At 40.4% G+C, this 19,374-nt stretch overlaps 1 protein-coding gene across 3 annotated transcripts in view; it reads right to left on the bottom strand.

Moving 5' to 3' along the window:
• Positions 1-19,374, bottom strand: part of slit3 (slit homolog 3 (Drosophila)) — a 254,024-nt gene that overhangs the window by 67,088 nt on the left and 167,562 nt on the right. For all 3 annotated transcript variants that reach the window (XM_019892240.1, XM_019892239.1, XM_019892241.1), the window contains 8 exons: positions 15,386-15,457; positions 11,941-12,104; positions 10,334-10,478; positions 6,274-6,345; positions 5,373-5,444; positions 2,929-3,000; positions 2,208-2,351; positions 992-1,155 (listed from right to left, as the gene is read on the bottom strand). In XM_019892240.1, the coding sequence (XP_019747799.1) occupies positions 992-1,155; positions 2,208-2,351; positions 2,929-3,000; positions 5,373-5,444; positions 6,274-6,345; positions 10,334-10,478; positions 11,941-12,104; positions 15,386-15,457 (905 nt within the window). The remainder of the gene's footprint in view (positions 1-991; positions 1,156-2,207; positions 2,352-2,928; positions 3,001-5,372; positions 5,445-6,273; positions 6,346-10,333; positions 10,479-11,940; positions 12,105-15,385; positions 15,458-19,374) is intronic.

Here is a 19,374-nt window from a genome sequence, read left to right as displayed (position 1 = left end):
GCAAAAGGGGCAAGGGTGCAAACAGAGAGTGGGAAGAGAGAATAGTGGTAGGGTCCAGAAATGTCCAGGGAGGAAGAGGATGTGCAAGGAGAAGACAGCCAGAACCAGTTTGAGGAGTTATTATAGGCTCCTGCATTATTACTTTAAATAGGTGTACCACCGAAAAAAAAACAAATCTTGGCTCTCCAAGCATCGCTACCATGACCAAAATGCAGTTGTGTAGCAGTAGTGTAGCGGTTTTCATTAAAAACAATACAGAGGTTTTTGTCCTAAAAAATATTGAATATTATTAAAAGCCACAACACTGAATGTTGCGAGAAAAAGACCATAACACTCAGCATTGAGGTTGAATCATCTATCGACAGACACTATACTTAGGTAAAAGTAAAAAATAAATAAATATGGAATCTAATATGTGCATACGTCCATCCATCCATCCATCCATCCATAGCGCCGCTAACGTTGCAAAAACAAATAAAAACAGCTATAAACATTTACCTTACTTGCATGTTTTTCTGAGAGAATTAGAATTTTTTTAATGGAAGAAGCTGATGGGATTGTAGGCTGGCATAACAAATTCGGCCAAATCATTCTGACAACCAGCAACATCAAACGGTTCTTTTAAATACTTTTCCGTCTCCTAAGGCCCCAATAATTCAATTTTAAGATCTAAACAGCGGTTGAATTGACCTTTCCTTATTTATGCCTTTCTTAAGTTGTGGTGTCAATCTGTGAAGGTTGATAAAAAACCCCCCAAAAAAACAAAACAAAAAAAAAAAAAGATTTTGACTAAGCAGTTGAAAGAGCAGATGGTTTTTGAATGTAAGGAGTAAAAGTCCAAACTCATCAGAGAAATACTCAAGTAAAGCACAGAAACCGGCAAAATATACTTGACGACAAAATACAAAAAAAACCTCTGCAAAATCTATTAACTACGATCACAAAGTATTTGTACGCTTTTGCTCTTGATGTTGTTATTGTGTGCCCTTACCTGTGCAACGAAACTTCTTGCCTTTGACTTGGCTGATGCGCTTGTTGGCCAGCCTTCTGGGGTGGCTGCAGCGCGCCCCACTGGTCTCAATGGGGTTGTCGAACAGAAAGTCGGCCAGCCACTTCAGGTGACAGTCGCACATAAAGGGATTCTGGGCCAGATGACTGTGGTGAAGAGAACACATTTGTCACCATGTGCTTTCTTTGTACTGTTGCCTGGTGACTCTGCTTCAGTCAACCGCCAGGACTTCAAGAGTCAATGCCAATTTGTGAGGAACTGCCAAACATTGTAATAAAACACAAATTCATGTGTTTGGGCTCATTTACTTGGACAGTTCATTTGGTATATCTGAGAATTTGCACAACAGCTGTTTAGGCTAGATGTAGATGCCCTATACTGGTTCATATTCCATTTATCCAATAGGTATTTTCCTGCCGTTCTTGTTGGCCCCTGCAAATCAAAGTCTGTCAACCTTCCCTGCGGTGTTCCTCAAGGGTCAATCTTAAAGGCCATGCTTTTTTGCGCTAAACAAGCTTCCTCTCAGAGATGTCAACAGCAATTTTAGAATAACAAATTCAACCTCGTTGAAAAGTAACTAAAATGCACTGATTAACTTAGCTGATAAATGGAAATATGAAAACATTACAAGAGTACAAAGCTGTGTACTTTTTCGAAAGTGAAGGACATCCAAATTTACGTGCATTTTCCTGAAACTAAAATAGCGTCCGGCTGCAACTGTAAAGTCATCTGTGAATTCATTATCATTATTTGCATAATTTTATGAATGGAAATTAACTGAAAAACAATCCATGCCTGCCGTCCTACTTGGTAGGGACTGAACCACTGACCAGCATTTCAGGCCTTGCACGTTAATTGGATAATCTTACGTCATTCATTGTTAACAGCTTAACTGATTGATGCCTTCCCAGCCAATTTCAGACTTATTCACTTGTCCCTGTCACACAAACTTCACCCAGGTGCGCTTTCACATAGCCGGTGCTGCTTCACAAAGTCAAGATAATGAGATGCATGGCCATATTTTTGATGAGCCTTTATAGATTTAATGTTTTCAAGCTTTTAAAAAAAGTTCTTCTGGAGTTTAATTTTAGTTTGAGAATATTCTTCGTGCCCAAATATATGATGTCCACTCCTTATAAAAAATAGTTTTCTTTTTTCTTTTTTTTTTTTTTTTAACTAAGAGTGTGTAAGTACTTACAGAGTTTTGATGGAGCGCAGTGGTGTGAAAAGTCCCTTGCTGATGGTTTGTAACTTGTTGTCGTATAGTGAAAGCAGGTTGAGATTGTGCAAGTCCTGGAAGGTGTTGACGCGAAGACAGTTGATCTTGTTGGCATTCAGGAGGCTGAAACAAGCAAAGATTTAAGAAATTTCACATTTACCTGCATGCTCGGTGAGAATCGTCATCTTTAATGGCAGGAATGCATTGTTAGGGTGTTAAAGCAAGGTAAAAGATGGAATAACGGGGAATATAACCTTTATCTCTACCCCAGTGATCACAAGCAAATGTGCAGAAAAATTACCGTCTGGAATTTCGCTCATCCTCGTTGTCTTTGCTTGACTTCACTTTATGGGGGAAAAGGCCCAGAACATTAAGAGTTTCTGCCGGTGGACTGCAGCGTTTGCAAGGACCATATGTCACACTTATACTGAATTCTTTATTTATTTTGACCACATCCTGCAACGGTGCCGCAGTTTTGAATGTCACCCCCACAAGAATTCATGAGAAGCGTGTTATTTCATCAAATTGCATCATTAGTATTGTTCATTGTTGACACACACCACGGAGGACAGATATAAAGACATTTTCAATCAATGCTGTTTTTTTTTGTTTTTTTTTTGGTCATGATCTGTCATCTGTTTTGGCTCATAATCTTTCTTATTCATGATGGTGACGCCTGTATACAGAGTAGAGTACTTACAGTAGCTGCAAGGACACCAGGCCGTCAAATAATCCTTTCGGCAGCTCAGTGATCTTGTTGCCATACAACACCCTGCATGGGACAGTCATCAGTGACATCATTTAGCTTATGATGTGGAAAAACATTCATTGTTTGTCTGAATGGTGCTACTAGAACAAAACGATAAGAGTGTCCTCGTGAGAAAACCAATTTACTACATACTGTCGTATGAATTAAGTCAATTGAGTTTTATTTTATGAGGTGAACATGTACACCATGTGGTTGGATGGTTTCTGCATTCACTTTTCGAAAACAATACATTGGCCGACGCTGACCCAGCCACATGTTAGTAAGAGTTGTAATTAGAAATGTCATATTTTGATAGTGTTTTTTTTTATACCTTTGTGAATTGCAGCAGCTGCTTCATTTAGAATAGTTTGCTCAAAAACAAAAGCAAAATGTGGAGATGTGAAGCGGACTGGGGGTATTTCCATACCTTTGAGACCTCACTTATAGGCCATGTGCTGCTTCTGTTTTTTTTATTTTATTTTATTGTTTTTTTTCATTGACCACCTGCCAGTCGGTCTGGATCGAATCATTTGCATGCAGGAAGGTTAAAAAAAATTATACAGTCTGCCCTTATTTGCAAAAATAATCAAGTGCACAATTAACTGTCTTCAAGTCCCCATTTCAGCTATTCTCTAGCAGAACACAACATTTATCCCACCACAGAGTCAACAAAAAAGAGCTTTGTTGTGATTGATACTGTCAAAACGTTCATCGCTACATTTAGAGCACTATAGTGTAGATAAGGCTTGCAATTAGAAGTGTTGCTAATGTTATGGCCACATCATTTAGCCACACTAAAGGGTCAAGATGTTCGAAACAGCTGTGGGATGATGCTACAACAGTACAGCACACAGTGTTCACCGTTTTGTTGTATTAGTAATGACACCCGATGGACCTTTTTATCACAATCTGAATGCATACACAACAAAACCAATTACAATTAAGAGAAGCAGATTTTAAGACCTGGTTCATCTCAAATCTATTTCATATTTTCTCACTGCGGCCATTGTTTTATCTCGTTCGATGATCCAAATCTGCGCTTGATGTGGCGTGCTCTATCCCTGCTGCACCCGCGACCCACCATTGACTCCACTCGAGTGATTTCAATTTTTGCCCCATCACGCCTCAGCTTGCCTGCACTGACAGAGGCCACGTCTTAATGTCTCCGTGTGTGTGTGGGTGTGTGTGTGTGTGTGTGTGTGCGTGTGAGTGTCCCAAGTAACACCCTGCAGAGCCTTCACCTTGTCCGCCCTTCCTTGTCCGTCTGTCTGTCTCGTTTTCACGTTGCGGATTGATTCAAATTAAACTGTCCTTCATGTTCTTATCACACTCGGCCCTCTTAGGGACACGCAAACAACACACACACTGGGTGATTACACGCACAAATTGGGCCACACAAATCAATGTGTGTGTGTGTGTGTGTGTGTGTGTGTGTGTGTCTTCCCCTTCGGGTGTCAGACACAATATTTGGATTTGTTAAATGAGTGGAAATGCAATTACTTCACCAAGTGATGGAATGCACATTCGATACCTGGGTCGACTTAATCTGCCTCTTATTACCAATACTACCACGTCGTATGATAGAAACCATTTGACTAAAACAACCAAAAAAAAAAAAAAAACACTGAATCAATCAACATTTATCAATGTAACAAAATATGTAAAAAAACAAAACAAAACAAAAAATGAACTATAATAACGTGACAAGAAAAATCCACAATCAACTAAGGGCCTATAGATGGCAAAAGAAAGTTTTTTTGTTTTTTTTAACCCTTTCATGCACCCTGTAACCTGATAACGTCCACTGTAGTAACCGCTGTCCTTGAAAGGGTTAATACTAAACGAGGCTATGGCCGGACTAAGTGAAGCTTTTGTCCTCACCTCACCATATCTCCTTGCCACCAAGATGTCACACGCAAGTATATGCATATGTGCAGAATGCTACAGTTGTGTTTTGCTAGCCAAACTTGCCTCGCACTTACCACCCAATCAAGAGGACGGATTCATGCTGAAGTCATTGTAGACCAGGTAGCTGGCCCTCTGGGGAAAATTTGTTTGATTGAACATACAGTCCCATTGCGAACATAGTTTAAGTTACACGGGCGACTATTAATTGTCAACGTGCAGGGTAGAGTAGATTGACATGGCAACACAAAGGCTGGAATCTGATTGGACAAAAAAATATCTACGATCCACATCCATGAACTGAAAGCAGCAGAGCCGAGAAAAACACAACAAAACGAAGAGTGCAGCGTTTTAGGAATACATGATTACAATTTCATGAACCAATATTAGAATTTATGATAAAGATCAGAACTCTTGATACTGTTTAGCATTGAAGGCCTTGGGCGGCTCTGACTTCGCCAATTGCGTTCATGTGCGTGCCAGATACTTACAGGGAGGTGAGCGAGCGGAGGCCGCTGAAGGCATCGGAGGCAATGTCAGAAATCTGGTTCTTACTCAAGTCTCTGTGGGAGCAGAAGAGAGAGGGGGAAGTTAGTGCATTAGTGATACAGATGTCCTCGAACTGTCGGCGACAGTATACGTCAGCAGAGGTCAAGGGAAGGTGCCTTGGTAAGGAGAAAACGAGGAAGTCGATGTAAGTAAATGAGGTGGTGGATGATGGACAGGCAGATGGGATGAAATGCGGCGGACGTGAGGCAAAGAGCAAAAAAGAGCGAGGGGAAAAGCCCACGTGGCGGCATGTTAAGTGCACGTCGTTCACATCCGTGAAGCCAGATTTATTATGGAACGCTCCCGATGCTGGAGGATGATTGAGCGGCTGAGTGATGACCTCACGTCCTTGCAAATGTCAGTTGTGATGCTATCGGTGGACATTAGCATGAGAAGGAAGGGGACCATATGTGGGCAAAAGTCTTGGGACAGGAAGTGACAATGGTAGCACTTCTGGTGGTTAGGACTGCATCTTTTTATAATAAATCATGTAATGAGAAACACGATTCAAAATTCAATACAAATGAATTAAACTATTTTTAATTTGAGGAAAAACATGCTTCAAGAGTACAGGTACCTTGAATCTACAGATTTTTTTTTCAACTAAATTGTGATATTGTCTTATATTGAGTCAACTTTTTAAATTTAGGATGTTCATCACAACAGACAACTCAACATGTCAGATCATCTGAATTGAAATGCATTTTGAATTTTGTTACAGTTATGTGTAGATGTTTATATGGTGTTACGTACTGATGCAATCCATGACGATTGGAATCTATTCATGCATGTTGTGAGAAGAATTTCAACCAAATTTTCACAATCCAGTATGGACGGACTTACATCCTCTTGAGCTTTTTGTAGGAAGAAAAAGCTCCGGGTGGGACATTTTTGATCAAGTTCTGCTCCAGACGACTGCAAAGGCACAAATAAGAGAGACAACATTCGGTTAGATTTTAGCAGAGAATAAAGAATATATTCCTGTGATAATTTCATATCTGTCTACATGCACCGCCGTCCTGTTTGCGTTCAAACACCCATTGTTTTAAGCAGTATAACACCACCACCTCGTAGATGCTATTTGTTAGCCTATGGTGTATCACATTATGCGTTAGCATTAAGCTAGCTAACATTTTAAACAGGTACATTTATATGGTTTGTTTTAAATAGAGCATGTAGATTCTCTTTTATTTGAAGTTTGTTTTGACAGTAACCTTTGGGGAGTAGCATTAAACAGCTGAAAATTTCATTTGGTACACCTGCACAACCTAATGACGTTTAATTCATAAATTGCACCAAAAGTAGTAGATAAGGCTGTTTTTCTTATGTTTATTGATAGTGGTTGCAGTTTGCAGTGGTGTGGCCTGCACTGAATCAACTCAGTAAATCGATCATGAAAAACAGTTAGGCAAACTGGTTTATTCATGGTTTCTTTGGCTTACCTCCACATTTCAAAAACATGCATTTTAGAAGTCTCTAATAGCCCCTCAGTGTGATTGCAACTGTTGGGTCAACATGAGCCCTGCAATTGGCTTGCAACCAGTCCAGGGTGGACCCATGTCTCATCTCACAATCGGCTGGGAAAGGCGCCACCCCAACGGGGAAGAGGAAGAGTGGATGGTTCATTTAATGCGGTAGCAGTCATCCAAACCCGGGAAGCAGACCATCATGTGCACAGTAGTTTGTGGATGGCAAGCCTCGACGATAATGACGCAGACGTTGGCACGCTGGATAATTCATGTGTCACTGGCAGCCCGACGCTGCTAATATTCGTTTTCCAAATATACTTTGTGCAAAAACAAAGCATTTCGCACGCTACTTTCTCAAGCCAAGAGCCAAATGGGAATGTACTACATCTCCCCCTCGAGCACCCCTACCCCACTCCTCTCCCTCTCCACATGACTGATTACACTGGCAGCATTACCGCATCAGTTGGTTTGGAAAAATACACTGTGGTCGAGAAGCATCCAGCTCATGTATTCTTAATGCCTGCTTGTTTGGAGGACATGAAGCTGGAGGATGAAGGAGGAAAACCTGTGGATGTGTGAAGAGAGGAGCCAAGGCTAGGACCAGGGTCAGCCGTCACCATGACGGATGGGATCTCACCACACCCTCTTATCCTCCTCCTCTTTAACCCGCACTCTGTTCCGTTCTTGACCTCTGTGCCTTTCGCATCCATCCATCCGTGCGGACGTGTTTGCCATTACGGTTGAAGGTAAAGAACAGATGTATTGCCTCGTTGTTTCATTTGACAAGAAAAATATTAATGACTAAATTGCCCAGGGTGTTCGACAAAGAGAAGTCTTTTAGTTGTGATGAACATGTGTACAACAGCAGATATGCTATTGAAGACAGATTTACTTATCAGGCTGGAAAAAAAAACCTATAAAAAATTATACTCTGAAGTATGGTGCCCAGGCAACATGGAAAAGATAAAATCTTGATTTGTACTCAAAGAGAATTTCATATCCAGCCAAGTGCCTCTGTGTCTGCTGATGTTTAGTTGATGCTGTGTACCATTTGAAATTCACATTTCGGTAAATGTAAAGCACTGGGATTAAGCACGCCTGCCGCCATCCCAAGTACCTCTGATTAACCTCAGATAAATTGCAGCTGTTCTTGTAGGTGTTCCTTGACATTTGTTTTGGTTTTCTAGCAATGAACGTGTCATGAATTGTGTTTTTTCCTCCTAGATATTGTATATATTTATCGTAAACAATTTAAAATGAAGTGGGGGGTTTTCTGTAATTGATTTTGTTGACAAATGTTTTTGGGCGTATGCTGGCTGAAAGCATTTTATGTTCGTGGACTGGGTTTCCGTCAAAAAATAGCTTAAATTTATGTCCAAAACATATTTTGCGGTACTTTAAAATCCCAGAATTCCCTTGTTTGTTTCTTGGTCAGTGTTCCACTCTCCACATATGTCCACCTTAATAAAGTATTGGAAGCCTGTATCTGACTGAACGACGAAGGATTGCGAGTGTGTCCGCACGTCGTGAATGTTGTCAGGGTTCGGTCAATGTGGCAAACAGTCGCATAGACGTTCGCCAGGCATTACCAAACAGTTTTTAATGGACGCGAACAGTTTATCTCATGGCCATCCAATTTTGAACATTTTTAACCCTTTCTGGGACAGCGGTTACGATGGTGGACAGCTGGGCAGGTTATCAGGTCACAGGTTATCATTATTGGTGCATGCAAGGGTTAAATTTCTTTGCAAGAAGAAAACCTGTTTTGAGACCATTAAAATTGTTGGCGGATGTCTTTGCGACTTTAAACAAATCTTAATGGGGGGAAAAAAAACCAACATACGCTGCGTGCACACCCTCTTGCAAACCTTCGCCGCTCGGTCAGATACGAGCTGTAACCATCACGGTCGACCTAATTCATACAAGGGCGTTGCCGTCAATAAAGGAAATTCGGATATTGATAAGGGCAATGCACAAGCGCTAGTTATTAAACAAAATTCTCTTTTGCTGAAGGCGACACAAGGTTGAAACAAAGGCACTTAAAGGCTGAACAAAATAGGATGTATTACACGAAAGTCACTTTACAGGCACAATGAAAAAAAAATCTATACGGCTGAGGTGACGATTAGGTGATGAGTGAAACACGAAGAACATCGATTTGCTTGTGCACACACTTGCGGTACGCGCACATTTGGCAGTAAGCCATACGGCCAGCAGGCAGAAATTTGACATTGACTCAAGTGATGCATTGGGAAAGATATGCAAGTCATCTAAAAGGTAGAAAGAAACATTTGGCTTATGCTAAATGGACACAACATTGGCTACGTTGATAAAAAGGGTCAAACATTTCCAGTGAAGGTTTGGAAATCTATGATTTTAGAAAGGAAGTTGATATGAGGAATTTTCAAACAATTTTGGAACAAAAACTTTTGCTGCGATTGTAGGGGGGAATTTGCACTAAATCTCATCGTCTCAGTCATAATAATGCAACAATATTTTCCCCATAACCACTGTTATAGTGAGGTTTTTTTTTTAACAATTCCCACAATTATAAATATAGCTTCCTGTGAATTTGGATCAAAGCTATAAATTCACCCTTTTTTTTTTTTTTGCATTGCTTGGTTCGACAAGGGCGGCCTGGTCGTCGAGTGGTTAGCATGTCGACCTCAAAAACATGCATTGCAGGCTGATTGAACACTATAAATTTGTCCCGGGGTGTGAGCGTGAATGGTTGTTCGTCTCTGTGCCCTGCGATTGGCTGGCAACCAGTTCAGGGTGTCCCCCACCTACTGCCCGAAGACCGCTGGGATAGGTTCCAGCATGCCCCGCGACCCTTGTGAGAAAAAAGCGGTCCAGAAAATGGATGGCGAGACGGATTTTCGACAAGTCCATGCAAGGTCTGTCACCTTGTACTGATCCCTTCCCTCTGCCTCGATTAATTTCCTTTTCAAAGTGTGTGTGTTATTTTTTTCATGTATTTATTTTTTAATCCTCAGAACTTTGCATCTATAAATTAGATCGAAATTGGAAAAAAAAAATTCTGCCTTTGGAAATTAATGCTAAACTTTGATTGACCGTTATTCATTTATCAATACATTGATTATTTTAGTTTGCAGACAATAAAAACCGAGCTTTATGTATTATTTACTTTTTTTAAGCAGCTTTGATGTTGGACTTGTCAGGTGTTTGGAACAGATACAAACCACACGAGGACAACGGGTGTTTCTGTGTTGCATTGAGCGACTGAACAAAATGCAGTCGAATAAAAGTTTAACTTTCACTTCAACTTCATAAAAGCTTTTTTTTTCCTTGAATAAAGTTCAAATTGAGTTGAAAACACCTCCCAGCAGACTTACAAACACACCCACCCACCCACACACGCACTATATCAGGACTATTAGCTAAATGTCCCCTGAAGTGAACAGCAGCCTTACATCTCTATGATGCCCTCTGGGAGGTTGGCGGGTATTTCGGTTAGGCTTTTGCGGCGGCAGTCCACGATGTTGTTGTTGCATGTGCAGCTGGCCGGGCACACTGCCACCAGGGGTGCACACGTCCTCGGCTCGATATGGGTGGGGCCTGTGGACGAATAGACACATTGGATACACACATACAATCACATGAAGAAATTGAAATGCAAATAAGTAAAGCAGTTGCAAGATGTAGCACTCCGACCAGTAAAATGCAATTGCGATATGGCAGTACTGATGTTTTTTTTTCTCCCATGTGACCCAATTTGGATACGAACATAACATTTTTGGTGTTAGTAAATTTTAAAAAAGTTGGAAGAAAAGGAAATGAAAGGGAGAGGGAAAAAGGAAAAGATGAAACAATAACAAAAAAAAAAAGAACAATGATAAATGCAGAGAGGTCCGACAGAAGAACACCCAGCACAAAGAGTCTTGATCGGGGCTGTGTAAGCAGAAGCAATGAGGCTAAAGGCTAATAAAGAGAACGCCGCCTGACAGTCTATTAGCGGCGAGCTGAATCAGACGTCTTTAAACAGCGATAAGAAAAGCCTTTCTTCTGTGAGCCTTTTGGCTGAACACAATCTTATCTGCATACTGTTACATGAGAAGAGACACCTGAATGTTGAGCTGTCCGAGCTCTGCAAGATTGGAATGGCTTGTCATAAGGAAACAAGGACGTGTGCATGTGCTGTTCAAGTCAAGAGTGCAGATCAGCCCAACATGATGCATTTAAGTTTGAGTGTTTTGACTTTTTTGACCTTGGATACTTACCGCCCCCCCTCCCCCAAGAAAAAAACAATTAAAACAAGGAAAAACAAAAAAATCCAAAAATCAGAAAAAAAGTATTTTGAAAAACTGAAGATAAATTCCCCAAAACAGAGGACATAGTTGATGGCTGTTAAAGGAGCATATTACATTTCCTTTTCAGTTAAATGTTTTACAGTAATTGTTTTTGCGTTGTTTTAATATTTTTTATATATATATATAATAGTCATTTATTTTCCAAAGAAAAAAATACAAAACAAACAAAAAAAAAAATCAAAACTCTGAAAAAAAATTAATCTATTTTTCGGGATAGTAATTTAAATTCCCGCCCAACTTTCTGAAAATCAGGAAAAAAAATTAACATCTAAATAACTAAATAAATACATACAAATATATCAGAAAAACTCAAAATAAATTCCCCAAAACAGACGTCAATTTGCAGCAAAAATGTTGAAAAGGTTTTGGATTCAGATGAATACAATATGCTTCTGAACAGAATAAATGCATTGACAAAATCATTTTAAACCCTAAAAATTCTTGAAAAAACAGTGAAACGATCAATAAGCTTTTTCATGAAAAATGGATGTTTGCCCCCCCGCCCCCAAAAAAACAAAAAAATCGATTCAGGCATTAAAACAATATATATTTTTAAAAATAAATCTGCAAGTAGGTAAATCTTTGGTCCAGTGTACAGTGACCAACAGTAGATTAAAAAAAACAAAACAAAAAAAACTCTTGTATGGGATGCAGTTGTTCCTAATGTTATGGGAGCGATGATGAGGTCTCACACAAACACACAAACTCACCATTGCAGACAAAATCCTTCTTCTGTACATCAGGAACGTTCAGGCCCCTCATGTGGGCGGGGGCCATGCACTGAGTGAAGGGCGCCAAGCCGCGCCTCGCTCGCAACCAATCAGAGAGCCAGGACAGGTGACAGTCGCAGTGAAGGTTATTGGAGTGGAGACGCCTGAAAGTGAGGGATGCGAAGCAGCCAAATTAATTTTTACACTTGCATTAAATGTCTCCCCCAAACTTTCTGAGCTACCATGTTGCGCATCCATCTAACAAAGAGGGGGGCTCTTAACTCTTTCATGCGCCCTGTAACCTGACAACATGAAAAACTGTCCACTGTAGTCACCGCTGTCCCTGAAAGGGTTCATCTCAATCCGAGATTAAATAGTCACTTCAAGTAGTCACTTTAAATGTGATCTCTAGAACTACTGCATATTTTAGTTATCCACAGCCTCTACTCTGTCTGCTTGGATTAATTGTCAAAATTTGGTGCTTTTTACAAAAAGGTTTAGTACTTGTCATAGAAAAAAACTGTGAAAATGCTCAAAAACAGCAGGCCATATGAGGAATAACAGTGAATGACTTGATGATTAAACAGTGATCAAACATTTATTTTTTTTTGGGGCATGACAGCTCTGAATGCTAATTAAAATTTGACAATTGGTTCCCTGTAACAAGATTAATTTCTATTAATTCCTATGGTAATATATCATTTCCTGTTAACTGATAGGTACAGCGCCAGAGTGGGTCAAAATATTAGCAACTACTGTAATTGCGATCCAACGCAGTTCTACGACCACCACGAGACTCATCGTGTTGTAAAATGACTGTCAATATCAAGTCTTATTGGGTGAAAAATCAACCATATGCTTGAAATGAGAATCTCCTGTAACTTTGCATCAACAAGACAGAACACAGTGAGAAAAATCAAACCGATTTTTCCAATTAATACTTTGCATCATGTGCAGCTAATGTTCATATGAGACAATCTCGTGTCTGTCATCTTAAGTGGCACTTATGCCACTAAATCCTGTGCAAAATGAGCTCCTGGCGAGCTAATGTTCGGTGGTGGGTGCATTAAGGGATCCCCCCCCCACAAAGCTGAGAGACTCCGCGGGCGGACACCTTAAGAGTCGTGAGGCGGGCGCCGAGGGGGGGTGGGGCAGGGCGGAAAAATGGCAGGATGTCTTGTCAGCATATTACATGCCGGCTGGGATATCTGGCCTTTCACAAGACAGGCCTCCCTTTGTAATAAAGCCGAGGACAAATCCTGTTATGGAACAGAGATGGGCTCATTGATGCTAGCAGCGGGGGTAGTGGGTTTTAATACCGCGTTCCCATTATAAATCCAGTTTATAGTCAAACCCCTGCCTGGAGATAGCTGCGTCTCGGCCCACCCCCGGCTCCAGCCTTAATTACTGACAAGTAGGATTAAAACATGGGGCACAATACTGTGTGTGTGTGTGTGTGTGTGTGTGTGTGTGTGTGTGTGTGTGTTTGTGTGTGTGTGTGTGTGTGTGTGTGTGTGGTGCCCACTGGATTTGAGGACACTTGATTGGCTTAATTGTGCTTAGGTTTTGTGGTGGCGAAGGTCTTAATGTGTGTGCGTGTATGAAAGAGAGAGAGAGAGAGAGAGAGAGAGAGAGAGAGAGAGAGAGAGAGAGAGAGAGAGAGAGATTCAACATTTTTTATTACTTGGCAAGAAGTGTGTTTGTGTGTATGTGTATACGTATTCACATATAGCACGCAGTATTTCTTTTTAATTGTCCTGAAGTGTGTGTGTGTGTGTGTGAGAGAGAGAGAGAAAGAGAGAGAGAGAGAGAGAGAGAGAGAGAGAGAGAGAGAGAGAGAGAGAGAGAGAGAGAGATCCAGTAATTTTGGTTACTTGGCCAAGTGAGCGCGTGCACGCATGTGTGTCCTCGAGCCACAAGGGCACATTTTTATTACCGTTAACTACGAATTTAGCGAGTGTCGTTTATTATTATTAATGCGATGTCAAGTCAAGAGGTGGCTGCAAAAAAGATAAAAATGTGACCTAAAGCCACAATACGTAACAGCTTTGAAAGAGGATCACGTCTTCTGGCAACTTTAGTCTTTGATAACGATTACATATCGGACCACCATTAGCATCAATGCTAACTCCGATGCTTTGGCAGCTTTTTTGTTGCTTGCTAACACTATACAGATTCTTCCAAAAGCACACAGTGCATGTCTTTAATTCTGCGCGCACACACACACACACACACACACACACACACACACACACACACACACACACACACACACACACACACACACACGGAACTACATGACAGCGAAGACGCCATGATTGTAATGACTGGACGAGAAGCCGAAGCCGAGTATTGACATGCAAAGGGTGTTGGCTAAGAAGCCGAAACGGGAGGAAGTCAGTCACTCCGTCACTCGGCTTTGACAGACAACAGAAGCGGCGCGCGAGGCCTTCGGATGAAAAGATATTGGATATTGGTGATTCGCCACTCAATCTGCCGCCAACTTGTTGCCGCGCCGCTGCCCGAAATCCAATTTTGCGCGGTTGATTTGGAGTGCCGTGAACACACACACACACACACACACACACACACACACACACACACACACACACACACACACACACACACACACACACGTAAGATCATTTTGCGATCGGTCGGAGATGGGAGCTGCCATTCAAATTTGAGCCGAAAAATGGTCATAAAGCACAAATGGATTTGGTGAGTCTGTACGGTGTTGCGTGGGTTTTGATACACTGTATGTTAGGCCGGGGTGGGGTAGGGGGGTCTTTCCGCAGGGGAACAAATCAATTTCTAAGCTATACGAAGGCACCACGACAAGCCTAGCATATGGTCAATGAAACTTAAAATTGTTGCCTGTCACAAAATCAATGAAAATACCAATAAACTTGAGAAAATGATGTTTCTTCTTGTTGTCTGTCTAGATTTTCAGTCAACAGGGTCATAGTAGGGTCAAATCGAAGATGGCTTTAGCCTCTTTTTTGTTGAATTTGTTGTGTTTTTTTCTTGTAATCCCCAAAATGTAAAAAAATGACGCTATTAGCCCATGACTTATGATACTGTTCGTACAACAATAAAATTTGATCAACAAATCAATATTACGGTTAGCGCCCATATGACTGTTAGTTTTCTTTTGAATGACATTGAATGACTATGAGTGGAAAAACATGTCATCACCTTATAAAGTGGATAAAAGGCAGCCCGTTTTTGGCCCATTTTAAGAGCGAGTTCTGTTACAAAGCCCAAAATTTCATGGCTGAACTCAAATTAGGGGCTAAAGATGTTTGTATGTACATCATCACGAAGGTTTCCATAATGCACCTTTACGTGTGTGTGTGTATGTGTGTGTGTGTGTGTGTGTGTGTGTGTGTGTGGGTGTGTGTGTGTGTGTGTGCGTGTGCGTGTGCGCGCGCACTCTACTTACAGCGTCCGCAACTTGGGCATGTGGTTGAAGCTGGACAGCGGGATGAGGGTAATGTTGTTGTTGTTGAGAGTGCTGCACACAGAAAAAAAAAGGGAGAGCGAGAGAGGAAAAACAGATTCATTAGCGGAGTTCCAGGAAGCGTGCACAGATGCACATCACAATAAATGTCATTGCAATCTACGCTAACCCCAACGGAGACAAAACATTCAAATAATCCTCGCCGTGCCACTGCTTGTTGCTCCAAGCGGCTCTTTCAACAGTGTTGACTCGCTCATAAAATTTTGACATTTTGACGAGCGGAGATTATGCTTGCATTATATTGTTATGTCTTTCAACGATCACAACATGTTGCCTGGAAGTACTTTGAGGGCTCAAATCAGGCTCGAAAATGCAATGAACAGCCTCAATCAAACGGAACACAAAGTATTAGGGCCACCCGAAAATTAAAATACAGACATTGGAATCTAAATTTACTCCTGAAAAAAATTGGAAAATGCAAAATTTTTCTCATCATATCTCAACTTTCAAATCTATTTTTTTTTCTGAAAAAAGAGATGCAACTACTTTTCAATTTCCTTTATTATCCAGAACTATGAGAATTATCTCAAAAGATACACCATTTATTTTCTGTAAAATTATTACAATGGGAATTTTTAAATTTGAAAATGTACATTTTGAGGATTTTCTTGAAAATATGCTTTTCTTCCTTTCTTGAATCAGCTTGAAGACTGTTTTAGCTATAAAACAAGCTACTTATTTTCTGGAACATTTATAACCTTATTCTCGTAACTGAGATCAGAATCAGATGTTGATGAAAAAAATATTTGTATTGAGATGTAGTGACTTGCATTGGTCGAATTCCATGTGTTTGCCATGGTTTTGTCATATGTTGAAGAAGAGCTGCCTCCATGAGTGAAAATTATTTTATTGTCCTGGCCACTTGTCATTTTTTCCACTCTAGATGTTATTGCATTGTAAAAAATTGGCATGCATGGACTTATTTTCCAGCAATTTTTCTTCCTGTATATGACCACTATTCATTTGATCCTCTTAGTTGGAGTATCCCATTTTCATTTGAGCACTAAAGTGGCTGACTTGAAGCAAAACATAAAGTAGATAAATATATGTGCAATTCTCTGCAAATCATTACGTATATTTCATTCGTTTTTATGTTATTTGTTCTTATATGCTCGTGTAACCCTAGCGTGTCGCTATAGATGCGAAGCTGACTGTCGATACCGTCAAACGCACACTTGCGGCTTCACAAACGCTTCTCATTTTGATGAGTTTTCATGCCTGAATAGAAAGTGAGACAACACGAAAAAGACGAGGAAGTAGTGCAAAGACATAAAGCTGCTCCATCAAAGCAACTCAGTGGGGACCAAAAGGCTTTTTTTTCCCTTCCAAGGCAGTGAAAGCTCATAAGACGGCCTTTTTACAACACAACACTCACGGGATGGCCAAATGCACCCGAAAAACACATCATGTGTACCTGCTCAGGAAAATTATACTGCAGCAACACAAAGTGGACAAAAATACTGGATAATTGGATATCGCAACAACATAAGCAACTGGTGTGTGTGTGTGTGTGAGAGCGAGAGAGAGAGAGAGAGTAATGAATATGATATGTCTTTGTAATAGTGTAATTAAGTTGAAAATTCAATGGTCATAGTGTAACGTGATTCAATTATTTTTGTGGAGCTGAAGCATTACATTTGGCAGATTGAATCTCTGTAACAACATTGTAGTTGCATAACAAATGTGTTATGTGGTCATTAGTATAACATGTTAGTTGATTAATTATTGTGGTTTACAGGCTCATAAGTTAATAAATATGTTATAAGTTAGACGTTGTGTAATAAATATGTGATAACAGTCACTATCTTAAACATGCACTGCTTGTTAATTTCAAAATACAATTTCTTTATCACTCTCTCTCAGTCAATATGTCCGGCTAGCTATCATCAAATAAAAATAGATGCATACTTCACTGTGGCTAAAGCTATTTTAAAGACATTGATGCACTGTTTAAAAAAAAAAAAAAAAGGTATGACATGACAGTTATTGACACAAGGTCAAGGTTAAAAATGATCCAATTGCCACAATCAATGCATTCATTTCAAATGACAGCCAAAAAGGTAGCAGGCAAACACACAAACACCCCACAGTGTGAGCTTGCTATGGTTTGTTTGAAGCTAATGTTGTCACAAGTGGTCCAAATGGACTCATTACGCAGGAGTTTCCGTGTTTACGCTATCACCCACTCATCCCCAAAATACACTGTGCGCTCCACACTGTTGATCTTACAACTTCTCGTTCTCTTTAATTTCCCCGTCCTTCCGACTTGCTTTCCACATTCTCCCGGCTGGCGTAGCCTCTGTGGCCTTGGTGGAGGGATCGAGTTTCACACTCGGTCACTTCCAAATACACACACGTACACACTGGTCGGCCCTGTCAGGGGGTGATTCCAAGCAGTCTATATAATTTAATTGCAGAATAACAATCATTCCCCCTTACTACAATTTCCCTGTCAAGTTTCCTCCCGTTCAGTTTCTCCCGCCAACACGACACTTAAACATCTTTGCCTTAATACAGTTGTGACTGGTCTGAATTAGTCAAAATAAACAGCAAAGATCATGTATATATCAAGTTTCACGTCGGCCGGCGCTTGAAATGCCTCACATTCAGACTGGCTCACGCATTGTTTATGTTGTCGCAAAAAGCATTAAGTGCGAGTTGTACGGGCGGTTGGCGGAAAATACACAAAAGATTTTTTGGTGGGAATGAAATTACTGTTGAATTATTTCTGTTGATTCCGCTGAGGCGGGTTCATATTTGGTGTACATGAGCACATTTTGAAGCACTGGCTTTGTTGAAAAAAAAGAAAACACTTACATTTGAATGTTTGTGTCAGGTTGCAGTTTGTCCGCAAAATTCCAGGGTACGAGCCAGTGTGTTTAGCTCTTGCAAACTCGACACCGATAGGCCCCTTAAAATATCGCATGCATCTTAGATCAGATATCATTAAAACATATTATTAGCCTAACAGCACAATTGCCCGGGTCCTATTTCAACAGTTTCGAGAACCACACAATAAATTCAAACAAGGAAAAGTCCAGCTACAGATTAACATGACCTGGATGACCGAGGATCTACAGAAAAAAAAACGTTTTCCACAAGCACATTCGATTTTGATTTAATTGACAGAAAGTTGACTTGGACATTCCTTGGGATTCCCCTTTGAATCTCTTTGAATTTTTTCATCGACTACAGTAAAAATTGCTAATTAATTACTTGAAAAAAAAATCTGAATGCAAATATTATGGTACATGTTCCTCCTTCCGTTGTACAGCGTTCTCATTGAGGGCGAACAACGGCGCCCCTGCTGTTTGCAGCCAAGCAATGCACCCCATTTGATCTTGCAATTCATCAACTTCACTCACTTCCACACAATGGACCCGTTTTAGCTATGAATTAATGAGAACAGCACACAATGCTGTCATGCATTTGGGAAATAATAAATTCCAGTTTTTATGCTTTGCTTGGGTTGTATCAAAGCTATAATGAGCCTTGGAATCCAGAAATGTACACAGATGCACAGAGCTAAGGCTGGACAAAAGGGGACCATTTCTCTTTTTTTTTACCTCCACAGATTAAAACAACACATTTTTGTCATGTGTGGTTGACTTCTTCTGGGGTGTGCAAAAGGATTAGATCCATTCACCAATATCACAGATACAACACAGTTGATGTGCAAAAATTGAACTGGAGCTCATATTGGAAAATGTTCGTTGTTCATATCAATGGTGACAAATTCTTGTTTTGAAAAGATGCATTTTGCCTCTACAGTAGTGCCTTGAGAGACTAATTTGTTCCGTGACCATGCTCGTAATTAACATCATCTTTCAATTGTGATATTAATGGTGCTGTCAAAACTAGAAAAAAACCCCCAATAAAATGTGTTTTTTTTTTTTTTTAAAGAAAACATA

The sequence above is a fragment of the Hippocampus comes genome, unplaced genomic scaffold (genome assembly GCF_001891065.2).
Source record: "Hippocampus comes isolate QL1 unplaced genomic scaffold, H_comes_QL1_v1.1 scaffold203, whole genome shotgun sequence".
Lineage (NCBI taxonomy): Eukaryota > Metazoa > Chordata > Actinopteri > Syngnathiformes > Syngnathidae > Hippocampus > Hippocampus comes.
Note: the sequence above shows the minus strand (reverse complement) of the source record. Positions and strands in the feature narration are given on the sequence as shown.